An 18,454-nucleotide genomic window follows, 5' to 3' on the forward strand; every position below is an offset into this window, starting at 1 on the left:
GCTCAGAGGTGAAGACAAAAGGCCCCTGGAAGGAGATCACAAAAATAAATCTCAGCTCTGCTATTCATTTTATCATGCTTTGTGCAGTGTATACTAATGGGCACTGCTTTCCTCGTCTCCCCCAATGGGAGTGCTATAGCTCCCTGCAGCAGAGCCAGGCTCTGCTAAATCTGGAGACATCCAGGTCTCTGGGCCTGAGACTCGCTTAGCTCCCAGGTGGAAGGGGGCAACACAATATGAGGCTGACAGCAAGATGAAGCCCTGTAAGAAAAAAAAAAAAAAAGAGCATGTGTATAACCCAGGAGGTCATGTGCTAGGAGCAGAGTGTAATTGTTTTCCTCATTTCCTCAAGCTTGTAAAGCTGATCCACTATCAGCAGCAGACTGTTATGCCATGAGCATGGCAATGAGGCTGCTTTCTCTGGGTCTTTTGACATTTCGGCCCGTGTAATAGTCAGAAGAAAAGCTATTAGGCTGGTAATCAATTTGGCTGTTCTGGAAGAAAAAGCACTTTGTGGTTGCCGACGCTCAAAAACATGATTGAAAGTTTCTTGTTTGGACCACTTACTTCGTCTTTGGCACGCTTCATTTCTTTTGGGACAAAGAAATTGTTTCATTCGATATGCTCAGAAGCAGGTCTGCACAATTATCCAACAATAAAACAGGATTACGCAAAGCTAATGCACTTAATGAGTGCATTAAATGCGAGCAAATATTACAAAATTAGCCAGGCTCAAATATTTTTAGGGGGCCGGGATTATCAGAAATAGTGTGTGCTGTAACTGGTAGGTATTAATGGAGTGCTGAGAAGCCTAACAGATTATAAGCAGAATGACATCAGCTCTGACTCATTCCCACCGAGCTGGAGACAGACTGCTGTGCGGTGAGAGAAAGGTCACTTAAACATCCAATCAAATTACATCATGTGAAGAATTGCAGTGAAAACTAAAAGCCAGTTTGTCAACCACCCTAAAAAAATTCAGCAATGAAGAAAATATATTGTACGAAGCTCATGGTATGCTACCCTAAAACAGGCTAATTTTAAATTTTTTTTGCCTGCGCGTCTGGTGTTTCTCAAAAGCCAGTTTCATTTTACTAAACACTACAATTTACTGAGGCGCCTGGGTGGCAGAGAGGAAAACCACTTGGCCTCTGTAACAACAACCTGGGTAAGATGGATTTTAAATCAGCCTTTCAAACAGAAAAAAAATAAATAAATCAGCACAGTCCTGGACTGAAATTCTATCAAACATTAGTAACATATTGAGCCTGGACTGCAGACTAAACATTAGAGCCTATACACTGTTCCCCTCTACAGTAATCATAATCAGTTAACTTTTCCACATTTTGTCAAGCGTCAACCACAATGTGTTTTTTGGGGGGGATTTTAGGTGACAGACCGACACAAAGTAGCGATTAATAAAAGTGGAAGGGAAATAGCTCAAAGTACAAAAATAAAAAAACAAAAATTTAAACCAAAGAGTGTGTTGTGTATTTGTTTTCATCCCGCCTCCACGGCTAAACTTTATTGCCTGTCAGTTTAGGTGGACAGTCACGTCTTAGAGAGAACTTCTTGTATTTTCCAGAGAGCTAAAGCTTTGGGAGATTGTGTTATAATCTAACTCTGTTTTAAACTTCTCCACGTTACCCCTTACCTGTCTGCTGAGTCTCTGGGACTCATGACTTATTTTGTTCCCCACTCTACCTCCAATGTCTTTACAGAACAGTTGCATTTACAAAAATGTAATAACACACAGTTTGAGTCCATTTGCAGTTTAAGTGACTTATTAAAGTACTCTTATAAAAGTCTTTTAAATGTAAAACTTTGGATTATTCATCTTCTACTGCACAACATCCCATACTTTGTGTTGGTCCTTTGGATAAAATTGCCCCAAAAAACAATTAACCAAGCAGTTTTAAAACTGTCTAGATTAGTACTTGGACCACATTGGTGCGCTAATATTTACATTTAGAACTTAAGTGAAAATGTGATGAAAACACAGATGCTGAAATATTAAATGTACACTAATTTAACTTGCATGGAAGATTTACACAGAAGGCTCAAATAAAAGGTTTATTATTTCTACTGCATTATTACTATTTCTACATTTTGTAGAACTCAAAATGCTATTAAATCAGGAAAAAGAAAGGAAAAGAAGATGCACTCTGACGTGGGAGCCAAGCAGAGGAGCGCAGAAAGGCCAAGCAAACTGACAACTTCAGCTCAGGATTAGTTCCATCTCATCTGCGTAAAGACCGACAGAGCTGGAAGGAAGTGGTGTCCAAATCAAAACAGCAGACTTGTGCGTGCGTGCGTGTGTGTGTGTGCGTGTGTGGTCATTTTCCCTCCATCAGGGCCAGCGCACATGTGCTGCACTGCTTAGCAAGTAGGGGGGCGGGGGGAAGCCAGAACTCAACTGCTCCCGCTCATTTCACAGATTTTCCAGACAAATAATATCAGGTTTGTGCCCACTAGCGCCAACCCTTCGTCCATGCCGGTCTCTCTGGTCTATAATTAAATGGCATTCATTTGATTTGTTCATTAGGTCAAGCCTCGGCTGGGTTGAAGCAAAACGGAACCCTCTTATTAGTGGTTCATGACTCCACTCTCTCCATGGTGAGCGCTGGAAGCTCTGGTGAAAAACAGCCGAACAGCAGTGGGAAGCTGAAGCTGTCAGAAAGATTTTCCCTCTTTTTTAAAAAAAAAAAAAAGAAGAAGAAGAAGAAAAAAAAACTTAGAGCCCACCTCTTCAAGAAGAGAGGCGGTGGGGAATAACAGTGTATTTTCAAAATGTCAAACATGGAACCAGAAAATTATAGAATACCATAACATTTCTTTGGCCGAGGTGATTTATTTTTTCATGCACGTTGTAATCTGACTTTTCTCTGCACTCTTAAATTCGAACATGACTTTAATCACAGAATATATTATGCAGTTTCATTATCATGCGCAGTGGGAAAGGATTTAAATCTGAGACTTTATGCTAGAATTTCTAGGCTATTGAAGCCTGACATATTTCTTTAAGCTATAAAATCATAATGAGTCTATCATTTTCACTCCACCTCTGTCAAGCTCATCTCATTTCTTCCCATTTCAGTGCCACAGGATGATTTAGATAGAGATTTTTGCCTTTGTATTGTCATTTCCTAGCTTCTTTTTTAATTATGGCATTGTAATGAAGTTTATCTCGGAGTACATTTGTGAAAATTCCTGAAGCTCAGGTTATCGACACACAAACTACGAGATGCACTTTGAAGGGGTTACAAATACGTAAATAACTTTGCAACAGAGTTGTGGCTCTGCATTGAGCAACAGTTACAAACTGTTGCAGAATAAATAGAAGAACAGAAAACATTTCCTCAGGATTGGTTAATAGTATATTTTTACAAAGTTGCTTCGGTTTTCAGTTGCAAAGTTTTTTGGGGCAAATATACACAACAAATTTGCATTTTCTTAAGTTTTGATGAGGATAACCTTCAGTGATGCATTGTAAACAACTTGTGGAGGAAAGGCTGAGGAACAAACCTCTATCCTTTGGGTAACAGGATGTATTATTCACTGCTTTAACTACACAAGCATCATATACATCTAGAAGAAAGACACTGCTGTGTTTCTGTCTCCACAGATATATGTCAATCCAGCTTGAAGTAACGTTGGCAGGTAGCATCCCTCTGTCTAGACAGACTGGTTGGTGCACTGCAATATATCTTGATGCTGTAATGAGTGTCTAATTTTAAAACAGCAGGACTTTCACCTGCAACTGACTAAAGTGGCAAATGGTTACATTGGAAACTGAAAGCAGATTGTTGGACAGCCATTAATGTCAACTGAGGATGCAACAGGTGCTGCCCTCCTCCGAAGGGCTGTCTGTTCTCCTACAACTGAAAATGGCTCCACTTCATCAATATCATTCAGACAAGAGAAACACAGTTTGTGTTAGTTATTTTCCAGAAACATTTTACATTACAGGAGAGATGAAGGCGCATATAATATAGAGGTTAAATCCCTTAAGATCCGCTGTGCTGGGTTTAGTTCCTGGTCTTGGCCCATTTGGTGCACATCTTCCCATCTCTCTCCAACGTCTTTCTTGTTAAATTACTGTTCAATAAAGGTCACAAGTGCCAGAAAATCCTTTAAAATTTTCAAAACTATGATAGATCCAACCACTCATCTAGTTTTCCAATAAGTCTACTATCATATTCCAGTTATCTGAGATCAGATAACAAGTGAAGGAAGGAAATCCAGGTGCCATTCTCAAGCAACACTCCAGTTTATTCTGGGAATCCAAAGAATCTCCAGAAGAAAAAGGGATGCATCGTTTTTCCACGTCTTCTCCATAGGATGAACCAAGATGGCCAATTCCTTTAGATGCAGAGAACTAGTAGCTCAACTTCCAACTTTCTCCAGCACCGTCATCTTTTCTGTATATTTAAGTTCTAACAACGTACTGAGGAAATAAATTGGTGCTTGCATTCAGTACCCTGTTCTATTGTCCGTAAGACTTAAACCATGACCAGAGGCGAGGACTGAACAGTAGACAGACTACTTTTTCACCAAGCTTTTTATACTCCCACATATCGAGGAAGCACCATAATTACCATTGATAGACAATTATAGTTGTAGTAGTAAGGATTTGGGCTTTCTCTGTGTTGATTTGAGTTTTTCTGTGTGTTTATTTTGGGTTTCTGTGTCTTTTGAGTCTCCGTGTTGTCCTGTCTACCCCTTGAGTGTTCCCAGGCGTGTCTCGTTCAGTGATTACCCTCTGCGTATTTAACCCCACCTGTGTTCCTTGTTCATCATCGGGTCCTTGTCTAATCTGTCGCGCTGTTTAGTCTGTCGTCCATTCGTTCACAAGTTGCTACCAGTGTTGAGCCTTAACCTTCCACACAGCTGTGCTGCCTGGTTTTTTGGATTTTGGACATCATTAAAAATCATCATTTACGCACACCAACCTGGGTCCTCAGCATCTGTCTCACCACCTCAAGCCACACTTCATGACAGTAGTTACTTAAGCTCCTTCACTTGAGGCAATGACTTCTTTCCAGGTTGTTTTTAATATTAAGGTATGGTCCAGATTTTCACACTTTTTGCTTTCACTTAACACCCAAAATATTGCTATGGTCAGTCCCATTTTAATGCCACGATACAGCCTCTGCAGTAAATATGCAAACATGTGAGCAACGCAATGTGGCTCACGTCCGCAAAGCCAAACTTAGAAATTAATAACTAACTATTTTTTTGCCGGTCGCCAAAGTCAATCTTCAGAAATCACACCACTCTAACATGAAACTGCATGAGTACAACATAAGTATTTTCAAAATAATTCACCAAGACAGACTACATTTGACTGAAATACTTGCAATATTTATGCACGCATCAGTTATGGCTATGCATACATGCAAAACATGCTGATATAATTCTGAAATTTAAGTCAAAATTCAAAGTTACAGCCAGTCAAGATAGACAAAGTGGGAGAGCAATTGAGGGAAAAATATTAATACCCATCCCTACATACAATGCAGTAACATAGTGACAGTTTTAATAAATTTATAAAAAAAATATATATAAATAAATACATTTTGTTTATAAAAGTTACATACTGCAGCTTTAAAACATCACCTCCCTTTCCTGTGAAATATTTTGGACTGCCTGGGATATGGATGGTGTTATGCAAATAAACCTGCCTTGTCTTGAGTTTACAACAAATGTTTATAGCAAAGCTCTGAGGCCTTTAGGGAACAGCTGTATTTATACTGATATGAAATTACACACATTTGGACTCTTTTCTAATTACATCACTTCTGAAGGCAAAAGATTGCACTGGATATTATTCTAGGGGAATCAGCAGTAAGGTGACTAAACATAAATGTACATGTGGAAAAGATATCTAAAAGCATGCAGCGAATAAAATAAACACGAAATGTGGAAGAGTTCAAGAGACACAAATACTTTTGCAGGATATATTCAATACATGTTTAAAAATGCAGATGGATAATCAGTGACCTAAAGATGTGTTATTATTTAGACATGCTGAGATGAGATGATAAATGTTTTAGAAGTCTGACGGGCGTTATACCTCAGAGGGTTTCTCTCACATGGAAAGAAGAACACCGCCAACAGCAGCTAAAACACATGCAGCTTGTTTCTGGTTCTTCCTATCAGCGGTGTAAAGTGTGGCCTGGGGGACATTTGCAGCACTTTTCATGATTTCATGCGGCTTCTGACCCCAGCTTATGAACTGTACAAATGTGGCTCACCTACCACTAGCAGATGGACACCTATGTCAAAAAGTTGGAAAAATTTAAAATGTTAAATACAACACTAAGTATTAATATTGTATTAACCACATTTTTTACATTTTAAGTTAGAAATAAGCAGAACCCCAGAAATCAAGTAACTTTGACTTTAAAGCAGATCTGATTGAACTAATTTCTTAAATTTGGTTAAACACAGCAAGTGCTTTAGAGGAAGAGTGTCCCATGTCCTGCTCTTGTTGCTCAGCACAAACTACAAATGTTTTCTAACCCAAAATACACCAAATAAGGTTCTACAATAATTTAGAAATTGACAATTTGTTCCATTAAAACATAAAACGGTAAGTTTATTTGTGCATTTTTAGAAAAAGTATAATAATAATAATAATTGTGACCTGAAAGTGCTTAACAATTTTGGTCCTGCACATTCAGAACCACTGAAAGTGATGTTGCTTTTAGCCTACATTAAAAACAATATCCAGCAGCATCACTTGGCAGACCAAGAAACAGAGGCTTTATGCACTATCCGGGTGTCAGCACCCACTCCCTGCACAATTACTGGATATGGTGCTGCTGTAATTAAAGTCCACTTTCAACGCTCCACACACCGTGACCTTTTCCAGTGCAAACAGCCATTGTCTCCGCAAAGCCCAGGGCCCCTCCGCTGGGATGTAAATGGATATTTTATGGTGGTAAAACAGAGAAATTGATCCAGATGATGGCATTCATTGAAAAAATATGTTGGAACCTCATCTGAAAATCTGATGGTGTTTCGCCCTTATTATTAGTGGCTTTCATTTGCAACTCTGGCAGGAAGATTTAAGAAGCCAGAAAGCCCCCTGATAAGCACCATTATAGCCCATAATCAGAAGCTATGAAGATGATGGTGATGTTTCCCCTGGCGCCACGCTGCCAGGTTTTTATTCCATGTCCCTTGAAACTCCCCCGTCAATGCTCAGGCCTGATAGCAGAGAGGGCTGTTTGTTTAACTTGTCACTGGAACAGCAGCGTTAAGAGGGAGGGACCAGATGGAGGAGACAAAAACACACTGGGATTCAGTCTAGAAAGAGCGCAGTCCTCCTGATCACTGATGTGAACCTCAAGGACACTTGAGGCAAACCAAAGAATTACAGAGCACAGCACTCAGAGCAAACTAAGGCTGAGATTTCTTCCTCCCGCCACAGATAAATGGCTGATTCTTACATCAATCAAAACGCTGAAGTGCAAGACTCTGCAACAGCAGCATTCCTTTTGTACCTCTAAATGATTCAGGCACAGGAAGAGAAGCTTGGTCATACGCCACAGATTTTCCATCCAACACGGGGCTGAATGTGAGCAGACACAGACGTGTGCGCCCCTTGTCTATGAAACAGCACTCTATTTTGTTCCATTTAAGCTTTTTATATTCAGTAAGAAGGAGAGGCACAAAAGGGGCCTAAAGCTGTCTTGGGTCATTTAACCACACATTTTCCTTCTTCTCCCAGAATGTGTTTTCTGGCAGTCAAAGCACAAAGAGGTGACAGATTAGACGGGGAGTTCTTTTACAGGCTGGCTCTGGGCTTCGGGAGGGTGGGCCCGCTCGCTCGTGCTCGGGGCGGCAGCGCCACGCCTGTCACTGTTTGATGGGCCAGCGCAGAAGTGCAGTCACGGGGAGGTATGATTGATGATATTATGTACTCGCGCAGGATCCGAATGCCAGCACACTCCTGTGATTTAATCCCCGTTTCTTCATTAAACATCCAGGCACAGCAGATGGACTGCACAACATCCAGGCTCGCTTTCCCCGAGGCCGAAGCCAGACCAACATTACTAATTGATTCTCATAGACAACTCATGCAGAATATAGCTTAATGCATAGAGAGGCAATATGATGCTGTTAAAAAGTATTTACCTCTGTCATTGATTAAATTTTTGTTGCTTTGTCATACGTAAATGTTTCATAATAAAATACTTTTTAAATTAAGACGAAGACTATATGAGTAAACATAAAGCATAATTCTCAATTTAAAAACACTATCCAAACCAACCGTGCTCATGTGACAATATAATTACCCCTATAAGAAAGATTATCAATTACCTGTGATTAATCACATTTTTCAGCTTCATTTGGTACCACCCGGCATGAGTACTTCCTAACTTATAGAATCAATTACTAACTAGTTCAAGCCACAGATGCCTCTGCTAAGGTAAGTGTTCACGATTTAACAATAGAACAATACTGGTCAGTTATTTATCCCATAATAAAGTTTCAAGACCAAAACCAATTTATATCAAAAAAGAAAAAACAAAGAGATCGATCTGTGAAAAGACATTGAGGATCCCCCATGAGTTTTGTAAAATATTACAGTATGTGAACTGACAAAGTGAAACTTCTTGTAAGGTGTGTGAGTGTGTGTAGTATTACATTTGGTGTAAAAACAACATTGCATTTCTGAAAAAAAACGTCATAAGTCATCATACAGTAAAATATTTTAGTAGTGTTAGCGTCTAGGAGATTTGCTAATTCATGACATCACCCTTCAGCAAGAGAAGCCTGGAAGCATGATGCGAGTTTGTGACTATAACCTTAGAGTTCTTGCAAAGTAGTGATCCAAAGCAAAGCAGCAAGTCAATCTCTAAATGGCTAAAAAGAAGAACACAAAAGTGGGCAATGTGGTGTAAAAAAGACTGGACTTCCATCAAATTCAAATGTTTTTATCATCTCATCTGCTTTTTGTATTTATTAAGGTTATCTTTTCTTACATTAGGTTTTATTTTATAATCTAAAAAACAGAAACAAAAGAACCACTTAAGGGGGCAAATAGATTGCAGAACTGCACACATCATTCAAAAAACAGCACTAACTTAAGTGATGTGGAAAAAGTCAAAATAAGAAACTTGTAGAAATTCCTGCCTTAGTCATCACAAGTGTTAAAAATATTTACTGCAGTAAAAATAAAACCTGTACCACATTGACATTTTAGTTTTATGTACCTTTGGAGAAAAAAAAAATCAAAAAGGAAATTAATTTGACTGTTTCTCTTGCGCAACAATGACCCCTAGTGTTAACGCAAGAAACCTCATGCTTTGAAACCTAAACATCTTTGCACAAAATGCCAATACCAGAGACGTGGTAATCCCTTTGCCTCATGCTGAAGTGTAAAACATGAGGGTCAAGGTATACATTGACAGCAACCCCAATAATCCAAACTTCTGAACGGGTGTTGAGGCTGTCAGACACTAAATCCAAGAAAAAGCACAGCTACACAACCCAGATTAAGCCAACCATCCCCCAGTAAGACCACAAAGGTTTCTTTGTACTTGGATGGCATATATAAAAGGAGCTGAATTGTTTTGGCTAGAATTTTCATTTACAATTTGTTCTCTTTACAAAGAAAGAGTGTTATAAAATCTCTCTTAAATATTCTAGACATATTTTATTTAAGTGCACAAGTAGAAATTCACAGCCAGAAATAAAGCAATCGTTGTTTGGATTGGTGTTTGCAACATTTCTCAATTAACTCAAAGTGACACAGTTTCAACACTTTTTCAGAGAACAGGAAGCCTACCGGAGCTCCTGGAGATACACAACCCCAGATTAAAGAGGAGTTGTCCCCTGATGCATCACTGGTAGCGACAAATTATCATCGATAGCACTCCACCACATTACCATCAATCTCTCTTTTGAAAGACAAAAGTATCCCTCCATGCTAAATCATGAAATCAATGCATTTCTATCACTGAGAGGGATCGGTGCTCCCGTGATCTCTGTGGGTGAGTAATGTGAAATCCATCGCAGGTTAGTGCTCATGGCCCGGACATGATCAAAGACAAGAGCCCAGAAAAGTTTGTATTGATCAGCCGTCACAAAACGGCAGCTGAGGAGTGGAAATGTGATTGGAATTTGAAACACTGGCAACTGAAGACAAAACGACTTGATTTTCTGAGAAAAACAGATCTATTAGCTTGTAGCATAATACTGATTTACTGTAACTGTGGAGCTATGATTATTGGTTACATTTTCAGAAGTGATTATCATCATCAGCTGTTCTTTTGAAGTGTAACTTTGTATTATGATTATAAAATCAGGTTGTTTAACAGTTCTGGGGAAGCTCCAATTTTCAAAGGTGTGGAGGTCAAAGGTCTGACTTAGCTTAACAGATTTTTTATTCTTGAAGCATATGCTCTAATGAGACATCACCCAGAAAACAAATGTTAATAGATAGAGGTGTACATATAGTCATACTGAATCTTATGGTCCATACATCACTTATTGAGAGGGTTCACATGTTTTTTCATTGGATTTTGTTAACCAACAAAAAATTAGTTGATTAAGCTAACATTTAAAGCACTCCACACCAAAACGGTGCAGGAATGGATGGTAATGAAATGTGGGCTGAACTCCCATCAACCACTTTTTTTATTTATCTTTTTTTTTCTCATCATCAGAGAACAATGACATGGTGGTACCTGTGATATGGGGAGAGTGAATGGGCAGCCAAATAATTATACAACAACATGCTGCTTCTGTATTTATTTTAAATCCTTGAAATCTGAAGTTATTTTTTCAACTTTAGAGCTTGTCATGCAATATTTGCAGCTCCAAATAAAGTTTAATAAGCAACATTAAATACTCTACAAGGCGTTGTCAAACACTTAATAAACACTAATTATTTTTTAACAAGTGACTTCTAGTGTTCAAACATTGTAACATCAGGTAACTGAGTGTTAAATATTCGTGACTTTTCACTTTGATCTTTTTTGAAAAGGATAAAAAAAAGTCAGTTTTTCTCCCTGGCCATGCATGTTTGGATGAAGGTTGTGCTTTAATTTTGCATTCAATTTTCATTTTTTAATCACAAATGTTCCAAGTTACAAATTGAAGTGAAAATTGGACAAAAAGTGGAACATCAGAGTGACAATGTCGTATCCAATATGACTTCTGCCCATTTCAAAAGTACAGCTAGCTTCAGTAGTAAAGTACTTATTTGACTCCTGGTTTTGATTTTATTGAGCCATTTTCACATGTAGTACTGGTAGTGGATATGCTCCTTAGCACATAAGAACAGAACTACACTAAGTAGAATTGCTAACAGCTGTTAGCTTGTCACTGAGCATAGCAGTTAGCATATTCCACTTTGGTTTGATTAATAATTAATAGCTTCTGTTTCATCATTAGAAGTTCTGGCCTCAGAGAAAGATGGCGACTAAAACTTGTTCCTGGTTCTCTCTGCTTCAGGTTATACAGTGAGTCCTGAGATTGTTCGCCACATATTTTGTGTAGTTTGTATTTAAAGCCAGTCTTCTTCTTATGGCTGTAGTTTACCTTTGTTTTTAGCTTGTGAATCACTGACAGCAGAATTTCTCTTCAGCACTGCTAAAAGCTAGTCAGGTAACAACAGTTACTTTTAGTACAGTGCGCACAACGACAGAACTGTTCGTTTCTCTTTCTCTTAAACTGCATGAGAATTTCAGAAAGTTTTTATTTTAAAGAAATTACAAGCTTATACATTGTACCTTAGAGTTAGGCATTATTTGCTGTTGCTAACGTAGAGTTCCCTGTTAAAAGAAACCAAGTACTTGGTCGTTGCATTTGCTTCATTTTGCTATGAATATGAATATGAATATACAAGAAACTGTACCAAACTTGTAGTGCACCATGACCCAATAACTCGGTTTGGAACTGGACCGTGGTGTAGGTGTATGGCTACACCTATACTCATAAATTTTGGGGGGAAAAGAAAAGCAGGAATCCTTACCTTTGGCCACTTGGGATTGAGCCCACAGGCTTTTTCAGCATCCTCCAGAGCTGCTTGGTGCTGACCCAGCTTGAGGAACGCTGCTGAACGATTACTGTACAGGATGCAGTTCTGTGGGTCGGCCTGCAAAGCATCACCGTACAGATGCACGGCCTCCTGGAAGTCGCCCCTCTGACACGCCTCGTTACTCTGCCGCACTTTCTCCATGAACTCAGCCTTGCTTAGTGCACACCGCGACCCGTCGTCCACAGCAACGCACCGGATGGGCCTTCTCGCTGTCCGAGAACCAAAGACAGAAAACTGGAGAAATAGAAAGAGAGACGAATTAACTTGACTAGAAAACGTGCCAACAAAGAACATAGCAGGGTTTTTTTTGCCCCCTTTCCCAGGACCACAGGTGAAACTAATTTTGTTAACAAAGGCTGTGCTCCAACGAGCGCTCTGGTAAACCACAACAAGCAGAAAAATAAACCTGGATATTCCTGTGCTGAGCTCTGGCTGCCAAAACGCCTGCTGTCCACACAAACAAACAGCAGCTGAAGTGTGAGGGAATGTTAATGAAGGATGGCATCAAAGAGAGTCGTACAAATTACGCCTTTCTTCTCGCATCAAATGCAGATCTTCAGTTTTTTAAAAAAAAGCCAAATTCTAGACCTAAATTCAGGTGTTAACAAAACAAAACAGTGGCTCCTATATGTGTTACTTTTAACTATTGAGATTCTAAAGTTGCTGATAGAAACATGGAGAGTCTGAAATTTTTCATCTACATATTAGTGGGTTTTTTTTTCAAATGAGTTGTGTCCTGCTCTATATAAATTTAACAGACTTTAAAAGAGTCTAAGATGACTTTAGTTATTATAAAATATTTCTGTCTTTGTTGCCAAGAAACTGATTGTGATCAACAGTAAAAATTTGCAAAATGCCTAAAAATAAAGCTACAATAAGCATAATTTTGAAGTTGCGCAATCTTTCACTGAACATTTCAGAAACATCAAACCTTTAATTTTTGTTGTTTGTTTTATGTCAAGACATAGCTGGCACTATGATTGGCACCCTGATCAATAATTTGAATAATCCCCTTTGCAGTCAGGGCAGCACACAAGTTTTCACCAAAAAACATTTCTCAAAACTGAAGTAAAAAAGTCTTTGACTATTCTTCTTTGTCCAATCTCTTGAGATCATCACATCCCAGCTTCTCTCTTTTGCTCGCTTCGTTTCAGCTCACACATGTTCTCTCTAGTATTCATGAAGAAGGCTAATTTTGTGTCTGGTTAATCATTTCTGTGATGATTTGACCATGTGTTCTGTATCACTGTCTCCCCCATAGCAGTTTATTCAAACCAGTTTCTGGTGTCTGACATAGGCTGCACTTCGAAGAGTTCATGACGCCATCCATCCCAGCACCACATACAGACGGATCCGAATCATGGATTGCAACTGTCACCTTCATGACTTAAGCCACTTTTAAACCACAGACAATGTCCAAAGTATCTTGTCTCAGTAGGAAACGTCATGAGCACTTCATGGTTATGGAGGTATTGGTTTCATTTTCCAAAAGTACAAATTCCTGCTTTGAAGACTGTAGTATCCCTGTGCTTGATTGGATCATAAACTTGCCTGGCCCAATAATTAAGATGCTTTAGAGACCATTTTTAAGAGGAACATGTGAGACACCTCAGTCAACAAGCACATATTCTGTTCGGTGTCTATGAATTATTACCGTAAGCAAAACGCTGCATTCAGAGGATGAAAGGAAGGCCTTTTATGGCACTCCTTCAAGTCGTTTTTATTTTATATATTCATTTTTATTAGGTGGGACTGATGTTTTAAATCATTTAAATCGGTCCAAACTGTATTCTTATGATCTGTACTGTACGTTTATGTCAGTATCTTATTGTCTGTATCTTGCACTTCTGCTCTCAAGAAATTTCCCTTAAGGGACAATAAAGTATCTTATCTTATCTTATCTTATCTTAACAATGCAGTCAAACGAAACATTGCCATTAAAGCAACCCAGGCTTCCTGGACATCTCAGCAGAGCTATAGGTTAATCTCCTCCATGCCGTGCTGTGTTGATGCTGTAATTCATGCAAAAGAAGCGCTGTGTGAGATTATAGTAGTGCAATAAAAATATCCATTTTAAAAAATGTCTTGAAACTGCAGCTCAGTCCAATGTGCTTCTGCTGCTCACATCTGTTAAAACTGTATTTATCTGGACCCAGCTGTTCAAACAGGCATCAGCAGAGTAAAACTGAACCCAATAAAGACACAGACGAATTTCCTCCTTCTTGGCTTAACCTGAGTCCTCCTGTATTGCTGTGTTTCGTTTATTCCTGTTGCCTCAGTCCCTCTCGGAGCAGCTAACCTGACTCAAGGTCTCCAGCGACTGCACCCAACCAGCAATAACCGACTGATTACACAATGTAGGTTAGAGTTGTTAACATTAAAACATTTGCTAAGAGTTACTAAATCCAGAAATCCATCTTCGGCCTCTCATTTCTGGAGCCAGCGTCCACTGCACCTCTTTTCTCACCACACCTCCTCCAGCTGAATTGTGGGATAGGGCAAGCTTGGTAATTACTTCCAGAGGCCCACAGAGAGAGAGGACCCGCTGAAATGAGAGCTCTGTGGATCAAGTAAGTTCAACATTAAGCAAAGTTACAATACAGCACCGCTGCTAATCAAAGGGCTCGCTAGTCTCTGTGCACGGTAAGTATGTGAACATTGGTGAACACCTTAATAGAGCTGCAGGTAACCTGGAAGCTCTGTGCTGTTTCCATGGTAGACTTTAAGGCTTTGAGTAAACGCACATATGCAGCGGGTGAGTGACATCCACTCTGCAGGTGTCACCCATGCCAACATGCACCCAATGAAGTGTCAGGAGACGGATCTATAATGGATCAGAGGTCCCATGCAGCTTTCTCCTAGGAATCTACAGCAGCACACTGGGGGCTGCCTTCTGTATGTGGGCAGCACTGGCAGGAAGGGTGGAGATGGGAGAGATAATGAGAGCCTGCACCAACACAGGACACACACACACACACCAACACACACGCATGCACGTCATACACGCATACTTCCAACACGGAGATCCATTCAATTCCACTCAGACTTAATCATGCAGACAGAGAGGTCAGATTGAGGGGATGATGAGGGAACTAACTTTCTGCTACAGACTATGTAGGCAAGGCAAGCTTCTAAAACAACAATAATACGTGTTTTGCACGATTCTACCTTTTTAATAATAATAAAACAAAACCCTTTCATGCTGTTTAGTGTCTGCTCCAGCAGTCCCCAGACGTCCACTGCGCAGCCCAGGACGCACGGCTGGAAAATCGATAGATTTTTACGAGGTCATTTTGGAATTTTCTCCCCTGGATGCGGGGCAAAATATACACGGAGCAATAAAACGGACCCAAAAGAAAAGAAAAAAGGAAACGCGCAAAGCCATTGTTCTGGAAAGCTGTTTACCTTTTCTTTCAGAGTCGCTTGCTTCTCCATCCTGGCTGACTGCGTGTGTTTGTATAACGGCTTATCGGTCTCATCCCATCCCAGTCTCTGCAGATTTAGTGTCGAGTTTGGCGTGTGCGTGCGTATGTGTGTGCAGCAAGAAGTTCTTCAAAGTTTGTCCAAAGAAAGTCCTCTTTGCGTGGTAGAAGATGGTCGATAAGCGCCAAAGGAAGTCCACGAAAAGCTGAGCTGCATACGCTGTTCAGGAGAAACTTTCCTCAAGGAAAGTGCGCCATGTTGTCAAATCTTTTTCCTTTTTTTTTTCTTTCCTTTTTTCTCCTTCCTTCTCTCCCCCTGTTGCCACAGCGGATCTGCTGCGCACACAGAGGAAGGATAAAGTTCCTAAGTCAGGCCATAATGCATCGGTTAAGTGTGCGGATGAATGATCAACTCTTTGTAAACTGTTTGAAAAAAAATTTTTTTTGCGCATAATTCATGTTGTGATTTTATTTTCCAATCATCTCCTGGGACAAATTTTTCTTTTTTTACACGTAAATTTACACGTAAATTTCCGGAAATTAAGTTTACTGGTAAAATATACAAACTTGCAACTGTTTGAAAGAAACAAATCAAACACGAACTTTGCTGCATATGCTGGCCCATGCTCAGTGGGAAAACTTTTACATTGCCATGCATGAACCATTAGGCTATGCATAACCCTAGATATTAGATATTAAAAGGAACATTTTTAGGGAACTTTAAGATGTTCAATGTAACAAGTTTTTTTATGTCACAAGAAAAACTCTGTGGGTTTACATATCAGGACATCAGTCAGCTGAGTTGGTTCAAGAGCGTTTTAAATGAAACCTAAAGTGTACAACAGAACTCTGTCATTAGTTATTAAACTGACATGAATTTAAAATGTGTGAAAGGAAATCTCTCCTTTCTGCTTCTATTAGATTCAAGAGGAAATGTAGCAGTTAGGCACTGCTAATAAAAGCATTTGATTAGCTGATCATCAGTACCTCTATAAAAGCAGGAGTTAGTGCCATAGTGTTGGAGATTTTGGTCTCTAGACTCTATCTTCTGTCTCAGACATGTTGGACTTTTATCAGCTCCACTATCCCCCTTTATTTCAATCAAACCTGCCACTTGTGCTGCTACCAGTTTGCACTTAATGGGAAAAAAAAAGCTTGACACACCACTGCAGAAAGTCTGGAGCACCGTCTGTGGTGGGCTTGCTAGTTGGCAACAAATACATTATTATTATTATCATGACACAATAGTGGGAAAACGTGTGAAATGCAATGACGTGGGTGAATGTCACAATAATAATATGACTTATGATAAACAAATGATACATTTGTGTAAATGTCTTTATGCTACTGGCCAACATCTGCAGTTTTAGGACCTTCGTGGTGGTTTCTTCATGATTTGACGGCCTTTCCAACTCTTTCTTCTATAACTCGACAAAAAGCTTGGTGACAGCACTGGGAAAGCAACTGGTTTCCTATTAATCTGAAGTCAGGAAAATGAAAAAGGTTATTCAGAAGTGGAGCCTTAAAGACACATTCCCTGTCTTGCCGAGAGTTGGTGTTTCAGCAAACGAATGGGTGTAAGCTACTTGTCGCTACCATAAACATGCATAAACTTCACATTTCAACATGTCACTGTCCCATTGTTAGCTTCCACACCTCCAACTACACCACCCAGGGGCGTGTATAGGGGGGGACAAGTTATGACAATTCTAAGGGGTTGGATTGCTTTATGTGTATTTTGCACATTGCTTTTGACTGTTGCTCAAGGGGAGAGACATTTCAGTAATCTAAAACTAATAGAAAAAATGTAAGCAACCTACTTGTATACTGTATGCGGACTGCTGCAAGTAAAATTCATGAGCAGTAAATATTGTGCTAGTTATGGGACCAAAGAAAGCAAGGCAGTTGCAAGCCTTTAAAATTGTGACGCTTTGATAGGTCAGAAAATTGTAACTGCAGCTGCGTGGTGGGGCCCAATTAATTTTTTTGTCAGGGGGCCCAAGATTCCTGGCGGCGCCCCTGACACCACCAAATATTTTCCAACAGTAATCTAAGTTACTGAAAGTAGTGAATCTTCATGTATTCCTCCATCTTTCTGCAGCGTAAAGGCACACAGTTCACTGCTCAATGTATGAACGAGATGATAACTGTTTTACTTGCTTCTAGCTGATATTTTATTGCTGCTGTAGGTCACTAAGACGCATGTAAGCAGTTATTTTTTTTAATTTTTATTTACAGCTACTTTCATGGAAATGGAGTATACTTAAAATAATATCTCCATAGTTGTGGTCTGTGGTTCAAGGATCTGGCATCAATTCATTCCATAAAGTGGTCATTTTGGCCTTGCAGGAAACACTGCCGGAAAGATTATGAATAAGGTGCCATTTGGGGTCTCTATTTTTTTCTTTTAGTTTAATAGATGCACCTAATGATTTTATGTAATCCGTTCAGTTGTTGCGCCAGTGCATAAATCAGAAAATCAACACAGGCACATTTCCATGGCAGAGCGACTCCAAAGGAGTCAGACTGGATGTCCTCTTGCTATAAAACACTGCTGGCCATCACATTAACTATGCTGCCATTTCTAATGTTACATCTCTAATAACTGCTTGCACAGTTCTGGTTCTGAAAACACAGATTGCACTAATGTGCAATGAAACCAGATTCATATATTTCTTGCAAGTCCAGATCCTCACCAGGAGGTGGTGTGAGAATCTTTAGCCAGGAAGACTCCAGCCTGGTGACTGACAGTCATGGTAGCTGTCGATTTAAAAATAGGAAAATGCATACATACATAAATACATATTAACTGAAAACATTTCACAAATTCTAATGGAGAATTTTCAAGCTATGTGTCTTAAACTTTGTTAAAATCACACCTTAAGGAAGGATAAGAATATTGAATAAGCAGCATAGTTTTGATCAGAGGAATTCTTGATTGGTAATCGTTAGATAAGACTGAGACCCCAACCCA

The 18,454-nt window shown here is 39.5% G+C and overlaps 1 protein-coding gene across 2 annotated transcripts in view; it reads right to left on the bottom strand.

Annotated features, from left to right (window-relative positions):
• Positions 1-15,741, bottom strand: part of LOC116729617 (tetratricopeptide repeat protein 28) — a 240,695-nt gene extending 224,954 nt beyond the window's left edge. For both annotated transcript variants that reach the window (XM_032578288.1, XM_032578287.1), the window contains exons 1-2: positions 15,464-15,741; positions 11,993-12,292 (exon numbers count right to left, since the gene is read on the bottom strand). In XM_032578288.1, the coding sequence (XP_032434179.1) occupies positions 11,993-12,292; positions 15,464-15,493 (330 nt within the window). In that variant the 5' untranslated portion in view covers positions 15,494-15,741. The remainder of the gene's footprint in view (positions 1-11,992; positions 12,293-15,463) is intronic.
• Between the last annotated feature and the right edge of the window lie 2,713 nt (positions 15,742-18,454).

The sequence above is a fragment of the Xiphophorus hellerii genome, chromosome 12 (assembly GCF_003331165.1).
Source record: "Xiphophorus hellerii strain 12219 chromosome 12, Xiphophorus_hellerii-4.1, whole genome shotgun sequence".
In the NCBI taxonomy this organism is placed as follows: Eukaryota; Metazoa; Chordata; class Actinopteri; order Cyprinodontiformes; family Poeciliidae; genus Xiphophorus; species Xiphophorus hellerii.